General features: G+C 41.2%; 1 protein-coding gene and 1 non-coding gene across 2 annotated transcripts in view; both read left to right on the plus strand.

Moving 5' to 3' along the window:
• LOC134621159 (uncharacterized) overlaps positions 1-14871 on the plus strand; it is a 51044-nt gene that overhangs the window by 8280 nt on the left and 27893 nt on the right. The window contains exon 2 of the mRNA XM_065469753.1: positions 9421-9711. Within this exon, the coding sequence (XP_065325825.1) occupies positions 9421-9711 (291 nt within the window). The remainder of the gene's footprint in view (positions 1-9420; positions 9712-14871) is intronic.
• LOC134622106 (5S ribosomal RNA) lies at positions 13317-13435 on the plus strand. The gene has a single exon (XR_010092810.1). It is a non-coding gene; the product is annotated as a 5S ribosomal RNA (ribosomal RNA).

Here is a 14871-nt window from a genome sequence, read left to right on the forward strand (position 1 = left end):
ACCGGCTGACTTCTGCTAAATGGGTCAAACTGAGCAGAAAGTATACAAACACATAACATCCTTATAGAATATGATGTAACACTATAGATCAACTTACCTCAGAATATATAAAGCATATAAACAATTACAGCAATATGATGCAACAAACACAGCAGTGCTACTAATCCAAAATACTCAAAGCTTCATAGAACTGAAACAAACATTTATTTTTAGCTCCATTCTGCTGCTGATACATACTTTAGGTTTCTGAACATTAAACTTGTTGCTGCCTTTCATAGTGTGTAACTTGAAGGCCCTGAGTACTTTCTCCCACACTGAAAACACTGGAATGATAACATTATTTGAAGGTTACCTAATAAGACTGATTCAGGACAGACAATTAGTTATGTTAAACTTTCCTAGCAGTCCTTCACAAACAGGGAACAGTCTGTCTATTCTCTCCATCTGTCAGCTGCTGCTAGCTCTTCCTCCTCCTCTTCCTCACACACTGCTGAGTTTGTCCTGGTGGATCATCAGGGGTGCAAAGCCTCACAGATGATGTGCAGCAGTGGGTCCCTCAGTCTGTCCTCACTCTGGACACTTGCAGTTGTCACACATGGAAATCAAATGTGTGATAAGCTGCAGGATTCAAACACAAGTGTAACTTATAAATACATGTTCATACTTTTATTACACAATCAGAGAGAAAGAAAAAGAGAGTGCAGGACAGACAGACAGGTGACAGTCTCAGGTGTATACACTGCTACAAAACAGCACAAGAGAAGGAGGATTTAGTGTTTGTGTTATTACGAGTGCTAAACAAGAAGAGTTCCCAGATGGTCCAGTGGACACATGTGTGACTCCTGTGATTAAAGCATCTTTCTTTCAGCTTAACGAGTGAACCGTCAGCTCGTTCAAACACACGTTAAAGTCCGTTTGGCTCGACACCACCGAACAGAGGCAGCAATATAACATAGCTAACATTAACAATGCTGCTTGTGCCGTGATATTCAGGACTGCAAATCGAGCAGCACCACTGACTTTCAGCTTGTTGTGTTTGTGGACATATGACTGACTTTAATTATCCATAAAATCATCACATTCTCTGTAAGATTAAGGTCGACTATTGAACGGCGTATATTTTGAAGTAAAGGCTTTAAAACCAAGTTAGTACAAACATCGCTAATGTCCAGTGTTGGGGAGTAACGGAATACATGTACCGCCGTTACGTATTTAGAATACAAAATATGAGTAACTGTATTCCGTTACAGTTACCGTTTAAAAAGGTGGTATTCAGAATACAGTTACTTTGTTGAAATAAATGGATTACACGGCGGTACTTTCCTGTTTCATATTGTCGCGGGTCAGGATTGTTTGGGTTTGTTTGACAGCTATGTTCTGTTGTTCCAGGCGGCAGCGTTACGGTTGCCATGGTTACAGGGTGACGCTCTCTCTCTCTGCGTGTTTCCTGGGTGAGAGAGCGCTTTTTTGTTGTTGTTGTTGTGCTAAGCTAAAAGGCAGAATGCTACAGACATGGCCCTAAAGAATGTAGCCTCATGGGCAGTGTAGTCCGTGCTGCAGCGAGAATGGACTACTTAAATGGACGTTATGTGTCTGTGAGCGAGGGAGGGAGAGAAAGGAAAAGTCCGAGCTGTCACGGAGCAAAAACGGGAGCTGGAAGCATGTAAATATAATAATAACCACTGCAGCCAAGAAGAGTGCCTGACGAGCCCATTTGTAAGTAAGCTATTAAGACTCAACTGTACACTGTGTTCGTGTTTTCCTCCGGAAAAAATAAGTTCCGTTGGAGCAGCCTTTCAACGCCTCTCTCTGTCTCTCGCTAGCAAAGTTGACCCAGACAACAAAGTAAAGCTAGTTTTCAGCTACGAGCCCGACACGAACCCGACGCATTAGCCAGAGGTCCCTTTACTACGGTTCGGAGCCGCGGACCTTCAGTAACAGTAATAAATCACAGCAATAGTACATTCACGTAGTTGTAAACAGCATGATAATATATTAAGTAATCCAAAGTATTCAGAATACGTTACCCTCATTGAGTAACGTAACGGAATACGTTACAGAATACATTTTGGGGCATGTATTCAGTATTCTGTAATGGAATACATTTTAAAAGTAACCTTCCCAACACTGCTAATGTCACATAACTTTCCTGACATGTGGCCAACAGTAATGTTTTAATGTTCTTCATTATAAAAACATTTGCGCATAAATAAGTGACATAATATTCAGTACTTACTTTTGAAAGTTTACTCTTCGGCGGCTCCGCTTCTGCCGTTTTTTTCGGCAAAATTATCCACACCACCGCTGCGCTATGAAATCTGGGATATGTTGGGCCATGAAGGCTACACCGACTGATCCTTAAAATTCAGGGAATTTAAGGACGCATTTGAGGGCAGCATTTCGAGCAGCCTTGGGACAGCCTTCATCGTGTCGCTGTGATGTAATCGGCCTTAAAATGCGGCCTTTAAGGCTGCAGACAGCCCAAATCCGGTCATTGGTACTTCCTGGCTTGTGTAGTTACTAGGTAACAAAAGCTCAACACTGCCCCTAGCGTCCTGGAGCACTTCCGTTGTGTTTTGGAGTTTGCATGTGTTTTGTATTTTGCATGTGTTTTGGAGTTTGCATGTGTTTTGTATTTTGTACGGGTTTTGTATTTTGCATGTGTTTTGGAGTTTGCATGTGTTTTGTATTTTGCATGTGTTTTGGAGTTTGCAAGTGTTTTGGAGTTTGCATGTGTTTTGGAGTTTGCATGTGTTTTGGAGTTTGCATGTGTTTTGAAGTTTGCACGTGCTTTGTCTCTAGGGGCCACCGTAGCCCGCCCCCTAGGGGGGGCGCAGAGCCATTGCAGGGGGGGCACGGCATGAAAGAGGGGGGGAAACAAAACGTTTGGACACTGCTAGCACGGGGCGGCCACAGAAACGCAAAGCAGGAGATGAAGCATCGCTGAATATGTTTCCAAACGAACCTCATTCTAAACCAAAGACTAGAAAATATGGTGAATCATATCTTCCCTTTGGCTTCACCTGCACAGTGCTGAGGTAGGTCTCCCCTGCAGAATTGGTTTTCCCTGTGTCGGGAGCAGCGCTGGGCTCTTCAAATCACGGACAAACAGTATCCCACAGCTGTTTATGTTTTTGAACCCATTTTGCACAGAGAGACATTTTTTGAAAAATGTATTGATAGCAATGTTGAATATTATTACACAGGGAAAAAACAACTACACGTAAAATAATTACACCGTGAGGCCTCTGCCTTTCTAAATTGAGGGACAGTAACTGCGTGTGTATATGTAAGCGTGTAAAACCTGCAGACAGTCAGATTAACAGTATTGTGTCTCTATCTGCCATTCTGCAATTCATCTCATGTAAACAATAACGTGGCGCACAGCGTGACGTGAAAAAAGGCACATACCTTTGACATTGGGTGATGAACTCTGTATTCCTCGTCCACACGTAAACGCAAAAAAGGAGTTTAAAAAATCTCCGTTTTCGGTGATTCGAAACACCGTTTACGTGTGGACGAAACAGCTGCGTTTCCAAAAATCCCCTTGTAGGTGTGGATGTAGCGTAAAAGAGTTAGTAGTTTATTTTATTACTACCTGTAATTTATTGCAGGTTACTTGTATTTGCTTAATCTTTTACTAAATGTTTGAGGTGTGAAATAAACCGCAATGGAGCAAAATATGGGTGTGCGTGGTTGGAGGATGTGTGCGCGCGTGTGCGCGCGTGCGAGGGGGGGGCGCGAACATTTTTCTTGTAAACAAAGGGGGGCCCAGCAAAAAAAGTTTGGGAACCACTGATCTAAGCTCTGGTTGCCTACTGGGAAATAATCATAGAATCAGAGATTCTAATTTTTTTTAAACAGAGAGCCGGTTCTGCCGCATATATTTAAGTAAACTGATATTTCATTCATTATTACCGTAATATTACCATAAGGATAAGCATTTGTACCATGTACATGTGTATGGAATGGTGCCACCTTGTGGACATCTGCAAATACTGACAGAGTGTCACTGTTCATGTTTCAGAACATCAGCAATAACAAACCGATTACCATAAATAAAAATAGTGAAGAGGATGAAAAAAACAAAAAAAAAAAAAACAGTTTACAATTTAAACAAAATTGAAGGAATGAATCAGAATCTGCTTGTATGTATGTATGTATATTGTATGTATGTATGTATAATTTATATAGTTGCTGTTGGGTTATTTCTTAGTTGTACGGCACCATTTGACAGTAATTAAAAGCACTCCAGATATTATCAATGGCTCATGGTCAAAGCAGCGATTCATTTTACCTGAATCGTTGAATCTCTCCCTTCGTAATTAGCTCCATCTACTTTCTTAGCACATTAAGTTCATCTTCCTCCATCTCTTCCTCGCTTGGGCCGAACATATCAATAATAAGTGCGTAATTTGATGGAAAAAACAGTTCTGGTAGCTAAATGTCCAGGCTCTCCTATAATTATTATTATTATTTTTTTTTAATCGGTGTAGCATGAATGGAAAATCTGTAAAAGACAGTTTAACATTTCTCCTTCATATGTTCCAAAACTATTGGAGTATTTTGTTGGTCGATTATAGCCAACACGTTCTCACTCCCAAAGCTTAACATTTTACGCTGGGTGACAACGTTTTCGGGCACCCAACGCGTTCCTACATGACGACATAGGAAAAGTGAGGACACATGAGAACCGTTTGGACTCAATCTACACATATTTGCTCTTTTTCTTAAAATCGCTTGGGAAAACACTATTTCACGTCATTAAAGTGCTGGTTACGGTTAGGAATAAGGTTATGGTTAGGCTTAGGGATAAGGTTATGTTTAGGGCTGCAATACAGGGCTGGAAGCCGGCGCATACCATAAGAACGCGGAAGGTCACCTTTCGCGTTCCTCAGGAACGCAGCGGGACGTGACAAAACGTCGGGATGTTACGCCTCGGGAGTGAGAACGGGCTCTTATAGCCGCCAGCCTTGACACCCCTGGTTTAGAGAATTTAACGAACAGATTTCTCGGATTTGACAACAAGGCTTTTCTGCCAGACTCAGGCCAAGTTAGAGTCTTTAAACCCTTTACTCCCAGTTTCTCCGGCAGGAATCAAACAGCAGTAGGAGCTGCGGACCAGATACCCACAATGACTCAAACTGACTTTTCGTTTCTGCTCCGAAGTGTGGCGTACGACACCCACGTCACATGACCACTACTAACTGAGGTTTTGGTGTATTTTACGACAATTTCGACAAGTGACTGCTGCTGTCTGGACTGAAACAAACCTGACGACACTCAAACTCCCAGAGAGCTTGGAAGTCCTCAGCAGCAGCAACAAGCAGATTGTAGAGCGTGAAGTCAGTGAAACCCACAGTACCCACAGTGCACGTGCTGATGGACAATGTGCTTTTAATCCACAGCTTTTAATATTGGCAGAAAAAAGAGGAACAATGCTGATGAGAACTTGTTAAAAAAAAAAGAAGAAGAAGAAAACAGAAGAAAAAAAGCAACTAAAAAACTCATTTTTGAATTAAAACCTTTGCATTTAGACAGAGATATTGTTACTCTGCTTCATCTTTTTATAAGCAGAATTAGCTACATTCATTTATTCACAAACCCAGTCATGTTACTTTTATTCACTTACTTCCGTTTTTGTTCATTTTAACCAGCATGTTTTGTGTTTTTATCTGAAGACGGCATGTATGACATAACCTGCTGCCAGGTTAATAAACTGCTATCAGTGGAAAACGAGGAATCCGCGGTGGAATATGTAATCAATAATCAATAGTTGCCAGAGTGACACTGCTTCTTTCATAAGAAATATCCAAACTTTTATAAAGCTGTCTAAATCCTGGCCATATGGATTTTTGGATACTTCAGTATGTTTATGGAGGCATTTTGAAAACAAGCCCAAACAGATCCTAGAAATGACAGTTCAGGGGGCGGATCGGGGCTTCAGTCGCTTTCGCTTTGATGATCACAGTTCCCAGGATCACACCGCCTCTACCCTGAGTTAGAAGAAACCCTCTGATTGGTATGTACCACTAGATTCACGTTTATCATCTTTTTAATTCATGATTTTTTATGGATCACATGAACTTTTTTAATCATCATCTGCTGTCTGATAGCCTCACTGCATCTTAGGCATCCACACTGCTTTGGGTGGGTCTAACTTTGTAATCACAGAATCAGTGTTTTTAATACTCGTGTGTAAGAAAGCGATGCAAATCTATCAACGTTATGTGTTCTGTGAACCCTGAAGACGAACGCAGTCTGTATCCGTGATTGCTGTCATACAGAGGAGATAAAGTGCTGGGTGAGCTGGGCTGACTTATAACAGCGGAAAGAGAGAGAGCGAGAGAGCTGCGCAGTAAATTCCTCTACTTTAAACAATAAATAAATAATATTAAATAAAAAGAGACATTTTTAGCTCTAACCACAGTCTGGTCTATTGTTCTCTTTGTTTTTTTACTTTCACTTTCTATTTGCTGCGTTCATCCTCACTCTGCATAGCCAGAAATTGAGGCAATACTCCTGTTGGAATATAATTTATTGATAACCAAAAGGAAAACTTAAGAATATGATAGACAGTCTGGATTGCATCAGTTGGCTTGACAATTTCCCGGAAACATATTTGCTTTCTGCTTTGTTTGCAGTTGTTTTTGTTTGTGTTTGATACATTTTGTTCATTTTTGCTTACTTTCGTATTTTTCCACACCATTAGAAGGCCTTTTCTGTGCAATGGATATTCATGTATCCCTGATTTGAACTGATTAACTGTTTGGACCTGAATGTGATGAGAAGAGTGAAGAAGATGTCTTCTTCTTCCATTATCACCGCTGTGTTTCTGCTCTGCTGCTTAGCCAACGGCTCCACAGGTACATATACAATTTAATGACTCTCATTATTAATTCCTCAGGCTTTCTTAAAGGAAAAGTTCATTTTAACTTGTCAACTAAATCGTTCTTTAAGATGCCACGTATGATTGGCCAGATGTTGATGATTGTGCAGTTTTATTTCCATATTTCTCTGCTTCTTTATGAGGCTCTCAGTGGAAATGTGCTTTACCATAAGAAAAACCTAGAATTTAGCAATAATTACTGAACTAAAACATCCAAAAAGCTTTTACTGGCCCTTCACTGAAAGAAAAACTCCACTTTAGTGCAGTGGCACTAAAATGCGAGGGGAAAATGAACTCAAGGAGTGGGAATGATACATGAAATATAGACATATAAAAATATCAAAGTGGATTTTTCTGTTTTATTGTATTCTGTTATGACATGGGGCTTTGTGTTTTGAGTCTGGCAAGGGATCTCCACACACTGTCTGGGGATAGTGTCACGGCCCGGTCTTTGGGGTGGGGGGGTCTTCTGTGCAGTGGTGTACTTCTGTGCCTCAAAGCAAGCGAAGAATTTCTTTAGCTCATCCTGTAAAGACGTTGAACTGACAGCGGTATGGGGAGTGTGCTTGTAGTCTCAGAGTATCTCTGCTGTCACTGAAGCTTTGCAAAATCCTCCTGGAGGATTGCCTTTTCACATCTCTGATGCCACGTGACGGGTTTGCCCTTGCTGTTCTTAGGCTCACCTCATCCAGCCATGGTTTCTGATTGTCCCAGACAGCAACAGTCCTGGTCTCTGTGACATCATCGATGCACTTTGAAATGTAGGCAATGACACTTTGTCTGTGAAGGTTCAAAGTCATCCAGGTCATCTTAGTCTAAGGAGCTTGGAAAGAAAAGTGTCTAGACTTCTATAAGTTTCTTGAAGACGTTTCACCTCTCATATGAGAAGCTTCTTCAGTTCTAAGACCAATTGGTGGAGAGTCCCAGATTTAAGCCCTATGGAGGGGACCCTCAAGAGGGTCATGGACCGCCTATTGATCCCCTACCTAATCACATGATCCAAGGTGTGAAAATAGGTGTAGGTCACAGTCAAGGTTACAGGTAAACCCGCTGTGGAACCTAGCCCCACCCTATCATGTGATTTCCCGGGGTCAGATGGCCCAGGATGTGAGTGGGTGTTAAGGCGTCTGGGAAGGGATCTCGATGGCAGACAGTTGGTGTCATAAGCCACCGCCTCTGTTCAAAGATGGTCACTCACAGTGGGCATAGATGGGTTCTTTTACTCTTCTTTCAAACCATCTGTCTTCTCTGTCCAAAATGTGAACATTGGCATGCTCGAAAGAGTGTCCTTTGTCCTTTAGATGCAGATGGACTGCTGAGTCTTGTCCCGTGGAGGTGGCTCTTCTATGTTGATCCAGCTTGTTGTCCGGGGAGCGCACGTTGGACAGTACGATGGGGGAAATAGCAGGTTTGTGTGAATTAGCTGCTAGCCTACTCCGGATGCCTCCGCGCTTACCCCTCTTCTTCCTCTTGCACCGCCTGAGACGTTTCATCTGTGGGTGAGATCTAGTAGCAGGGCTCGCTGAATGTAGATGCCTCCGAAGCAGTCAGCTATCCCTTAGTGTAATTCATTGCTCTTCCGTGATTGATAAATTCACAGATTTGCTTTTCTTGATTTTGAGAGAGCTCACGACTGCATGGGCCTTGTGACAAACAAGAAAAAAAGCAAAACAAAGACAGTTTGCTCGGAACAGAGAGCAGCTGCCCTGTGTGTCCGTGCCGTGATAAGATGGTGAAAGATGTACCCTTAGGCCCCCTCCTCGATTCAGAGATGGTCTTTCCCTTTTCACATAAATGGCCTCCTTGACTCTGCGCTCAAACCAGCGTTCTTCCATGTCCAGGATGTGTACATCCTCATCATTGAAAGAGTGTCCACTGGCCTGTAGATGTAAATAGACTGCAGACTCCTGGCCTGACGAGGTAGCTCTTCTGTGTTGTGCCATCCACTTTGCCAGAGGTTGTTTGGTTTCCCCGATGTATAAATCCTGGCAATCCTCCTGGCACTTAACAGCGTACACTATGTTACTCTGTTTGTGTCGGGGGACCTGATCCTTGGGTGGACCAGTTTTTGGCACAGTGTGTTTCGGGGTTTGAAACCCACAGAGATTCAGTGTTTAAAAAAAAAAAAGTGTCTCAACTGTTCCGACACTCCTGACTCATGCGGGATCACTACGAGTCTTTGCTTAGGCAGCGGTCGTCCTTCTCTCCTGGATTGCTTGGAGCTTTCTGGTTGGGGAAAGAAGTCACTTGGATGAGTGACAAAACATTTCTCCCAAACAAACGCTACGTCCAGATAAACAGAATCAACTTTTTGGGATTACCTGGATGAAGGAGCATGCATGTTTTTGCATATATGTTTCTTCTTGACACCAGTTTTCATTCATCTTTTAAACATAAAAAAAATACAAAAAGTAATAAAAAATAATAATTTCCTTCAAATTTGATGAATTGACAAGTAGTTGTTGAGAGCTTTCTAGCATGATTATTCTTAATTTTTTCATGAGATTCCTCTCTATTTCGTTATCTTTCAGGCTCTCAGGATGATTGTGTGTACGCTGCAACAGGCTCAAACTTTACTGTGCCACTTAGATACAAGTTAAAGGACTCAGAGAGCCTGAAATGGTTCAAGGACACAAGCGTAATCTTTTATCGCAGACAGAAACAGGTGATCACATGGAAAAATGATGATGTTGATTCAACTGGATCACTAAAGCTGACACAACTGACCAAAGACATGTCAGGACGATACAGACCAGAGGTTAACAGTGCCGAGGGAATAAATGTGGGGGGAAATTTACTGAGTGTGCATTTGTGTGTATTGGGTAAGTAAGAACACATTATACGTGGATTTATTGTGTTTGTACTACTTCTATTACAACAAGCAAGTGTGCTAAGCTGTTTTAGTCATACTTTGTCATTGAGAGTGTTTGGTTTTATTATGACGTCACTTTTCAGTTTTATCAACCAACAGTGTTGGTTATTGTAGAAAATCATTATCAGCAGTAGTTTATATAATGTTGATGTAATCAAATTTTCTGTACTCAGACCGTGTGCAGAAGCCCAAAGTAACAGTGATGTGTACAGGCGATAAGACAAAAGTCACTTTTACTTGCAATGTTATTAAGGTGAGTACAATACTTATTGTTTCAGGTACAATTAAGTTAGAGTACTCTACAAATAACTGACTCATAATTAAGCTGTTGAAGAATCTGTAGACAAAGGCCTCATTTCTCCTCCACTGAAACCAAGCATGATTTGAAGTGTGCTGTCTATAAGCATTCACTCAGAGATGTTGTTTCAGTGAGGCTTGGGTCTCTATGTATGTATTATTTAATTATATAGGCTGGGAAGTTACCAAAAATGTATAAAAAGATTATTATATTTCTAATTTTGGTGTAGTTGAACTTTTTTTGTTAGACTTAAAATCTGAACCTTCCACTAAATCCACTAATTGTCTTTTCGTTTACAGAGTGAAAATAATTTTCAGATCAAATGGTTTATGGATGATAAACCTGTGGCAGAAAAAGAGACTGGCAAGGAGCTGACAAGGCTAGCCGAAGACGTGCTAAATGCTCGTTTCTCTTGCAATGTTTCTAACCCCGTCAGCTCTGAGATCAGTCAGCCTGTTCAACAAAACTGCATTAAGCCCTGTAAGTAGTCAAGTCAATGACAGTCGGTTGTGCAAGTATCATGTGCTATCACATGTCACCTGTCACCCATCTCCAAATAAAAACATTTCTGCTCCTGTTGTTTTACTCTGAAGCTGATCACAGTGGCATCTGGATCGCTGTGGGTATGTTTCACATCTTATATGAAATGTGGAGGAATTAAAGTTCACACAATGAACTCATCATGTATCTATTTTTAGTCTCACTTTAACATGTCAAACACAATTTGCTGTTATTCTTCACCAGCAGGTATTTGTATTTGTTTGGTGGTAATCTTTGTTGTCGTCATTTGCTGTGTCCAGTCCAGACGGAAAAAGCGGATTAAAAAAACCCGTAAGATTTCTTTTTAAAAATGTCGTCTCCTTTTTATTTTGTTGCTGGGTTGTTTTGGGTGGTGTTTGGTGGCAGGGCGTATACTTCACTAAAAGCTTGATAACAATTTTTTCTTCCTTGAGTATTGAGACAATAAATTCAATCATTTTTCTTTAAGTTTAGCCATTGTAATGAACAGTGCAGTATTGACATTAGGATTGAACAAACCAGGCTGAACATGTGATGCTAGATTAGGTTACAGACGACACAAATCATTGTGTCAAAGAAGGAAATTAGGTTTTTAATGTTTTGTGCAGTTTCTTATCTTTTACTGCATGGTCAGAAATCATCACGTGTTGCAGAAATGACCTTTTTTGTGACTGGGTGGTCTGTGGTCTGGGTTTGATTTCTTTTTTTAAAAAAAAAAATCTGAGTGACACCTACACGATGTGAGCTTTTAGATTTTGTTGATTGCAAAGCAGATGAAGTTGGATTCTAGCTCATCCTTGTTTAGCTGACAACACCACACTAAAGCCAGGGTCTTAGTATGAGCAGGTTTTGCCTGAAATGATGAGAGATGATTGTGATGTGAAGACACAGGATGTGTTTTGTCCTGTTTTCCTCCCCTCACCCCAACCGATCGTGGCTGATGGCTTCTCCTCCCCGAGCTGGAGGTTTCTTCCTTAAAGGGAGTTTTTCCTTCTCACTGTCACTAAAGCTCTTACTCATAGGGGGGTCATATGATTGTTGGGGTTTTCTCTGTTTCTTTGGATTGCTGTAGGGTCTTGACAATATGTGTCTCGCATCAACTGTTGTTGTGAATTTGCGCTGTATTGACAAAACTGAACTGAGCTGATTCTCCTGGTCTGACCTGTTGTCTGTGCTTATTTTAACAGAGGAGGAGGAGCTTCGTTTACACATCACTCAGGAACAGCAGCAACATCAGCACCTGTAGGGAGAGCTGGCCTGCAACACTCAAATAACTGATGTAAGCACCATTGTGGCCAGCAGCCTCCCAGAACCTCTGAGTGAGACAACAGGAAAAAATACAATCATTATCCAGCCTCAGTGATGAGATGAAACCGTGTGTTTAGGACCCCTCGTTTGTTTACACTGACTGTATAAACTGGGTTAAATGTGCACACAATAATGGAGCAGGTTAAAGGAAATGAACCCACACAGACAATCTAATCTAAATCTAAATAAGTGCTAATCAGTATTTGATCAACATTATTGGACTCATTTTTATTAAAGACTCATGTGTTACATGTTTTTAAAAGATGTGGAAAAACTAGATTATTCTTGGAATACTGTCGTCTACTTGTCTATGTGAAAAAGCTTGTTCTTGTAAAAATCTGATGACACATATTTTAACTTTTTTAAACATTTTTTTTACTAATTTGTTTGTGGGTTTTTGGTTTCTCTTGTAAAAACATGCTCCAATTTTATCTTTAAACAGTTGTAATTTTTGTAGCATGGCCATCTCTGTAGTCCTCTTGCTTGTGAACTCTGGGATTTGTATTACAACCAAAGTATCTCAAAGCCATGGCATTTATTTACTGTTTCTGTTTTAAACTGCTTGAAAGGGACTGACTTTGTATTTTCAGACCTGTGAATTCTCCTATAAACATCAGTTTGAAATGTTTTGTGGACCTCTTCTGTTTGACAAAAAGATCTGCTTCTATTTTTGATTCAGTGATACTCTGATGCGAATAATAAGCATGGACTTTCTTATGAATGCGTCAGCAGTTCATGTCCTCGGATAGTTTTCTGCATTTTGTAGAGTTTATTTGCTTCGACATGTAGATAAAGTGTATAATTATATATGGATATGTTTTTGCAAAAGGCTGCAATTTTTCCTGCTGAAGTATTTCTTCAGCCTTCCAAGGATTTACCCATGAACTCCTGCAGCTAGATGGTGGATGTAAAGGTATATTTTGCTATCTGATCACATGGTTGTATAACATATTGACACTGGTCTCTCTTCTGCCCTTGGATACTGTTATTCGTGCCTTCTGTTGATCTTTACTGATAAAATAAACTATTTTACTCTTTTCTCGCAGTTGATTATTTCAAAACCACTACCAGGTGGAGATCAGTGAAGAAAAGAGAAACGGTAGTCTCCCCTGAGAGAGCAGCAGCGCCCTCTGCAGTTTGTTTTTAGAAGTGCAAAAGCTTACGGCGCCTGGTATTCCCAGGCAGTCTGTCGTCCATGTACTGACCAGGCCCTGGTTCCAGGTCACTTTAACACTGTGCTGTAATAACTAACGTGTTATTATGGAGATGTTTCTGCGGGAAAAGCATTTTTGCAGCTCAATGTTGAAACTGCAGTTAATAACGAAGGTTTGCATGTTTTTGCTGTAACATATGAAGCTTAGCACATTAATATATAGCAAACTATGTGACATGTGTCACCTATAAAAGGTCTTTAATATTGCCTTTTTCATGCTTATGGCCATACCACCCTGAACACGCCCGATCTCGTCTGATCTCGGAAGCTAAGCAGGGTCGGGCCTGGTCAGTACTTGGATGGGAGACCGCCTGGGAATACCAGGTGCTGTAAGCTTTTGCACTTCGATACAAAAACTGCAGAGGGCGCTGCTGCTCACTCAGTGGAGACCACGGTATAAATACCATCAAGCATTAAAAGTGGTTCTCTTTTCTTCGTTGTTCTCATTGAGCAAACGTGTGGTAGGGCAAGTTTCACTGCAGCTTACAGGCTTTTTGCCACATGGTGCATGGATTATCTTTGAATATATCCAGTGGTGGTTTTTGATATGGGCAACATGGGCAGTTGCCCAGGGCGGCATCATTGCATCGGCAAAAAAAAGTTGCTGGCACCCATGCTGCCCCAACATCATGCCAGCGCATTCTGGGGATTGTATGGGCACCGATCGGTTTTCTATAGCCCATTTGCGGGAAGTAAAGGCACCCTCCGTTTGCGAGGTGCGCCCGCTGCTTGCCACACAGGGAGGAGAGGGGTGGGGTGGCAGGGGGATTCTTTGGCTGGCTGGAGCAGCGTCTAATAACATGCTCGAATAAAACAAAATAAAAACAAACCAACAAACTAGGGCTGTCAACATTAACACCGTCATCACGATTGACATGATTAAAAATTTTAATGCAATTAATCCATTTGGAGTGCAGAATGACTCAAAATCCCTGAAATGTCTCTGTCAACGCATTTCGGGCAATTTGTCCAAAGTTTGTCCATTCTGCACTCCAGATGGGTTGATTTCGTTAAAAATTTTAATCACGTTAATCGTGATGACGGGGTTAACATTAGTGTTAACTTCTTGACACAATCATTCTGGACAGCTCTTTTGTGGTTCTGGCAACATCTCCTTGCAATATCAAATGGCAACATCTTCTATGATCAACTGTCCTGCTTGATGATGATCAGATCTACAGCTGCTAGTTTTGGAGGTTTTCATTATGTTACGTTCTTTAAGTGACCTTCCAAAATTCAACCGATACCTCCGAAACTGATAACAACACCTTTATTTGTTATGAAATCTACCCAGTAGTCACTGTACCTTACTCAAATAAAGCAAACTAGACAGCCATGTAATCCCTCTCCATCTTCCATTTTAAGTTAAACCCCTTAAGCCTCAAGCCTTAAGCCGTCAGCAGTTATCTCCAGCCTAAAAAAATCCCAGCATGCTTCACTGCCAGAGCCTCTGTTCAGAGTCCAACCAGTCCAACCTAATTCAGGTTCCCTCACTCTTTCATCAAGTTTTCTCTGGCAGCAAGGGTGCTAGAGCCAGAGTAGGGGAGACGCAAGCTGGAACCAACCATTTTTTTTTTTTTTTGGGGGGGGGGGGGGAATCTATACTTTTGTTGTTAAAATTTTACGTGTTAACCAAGCACTGAATGGTTTTTATATTTTTAGTATGGGCTAAAAACGCCCCTGTCTCCTGTCATTCCTTTTTCATGTTTGTTGGCACATTCAATAATGCTGCTACTTCATTTAATAAAATCCCTGATAACCTGATTGAGGTC

This window comes from Pelmatolapia mariae, linkage group LG23 (assembly GCF_036321145.2).
Source record: "Pelmatolapia mariae isolate MD_Pm_ZW linkage group LG23, Pm_UMD_F_2, whole genome shotgun sequence".
Lineage (NCBI taxonomy): Eukaryota > Metazoa > Chordata > Actinopteri > Cichliformes > Cichlidae > Pelmatolapia > Pelmatolapia mariae.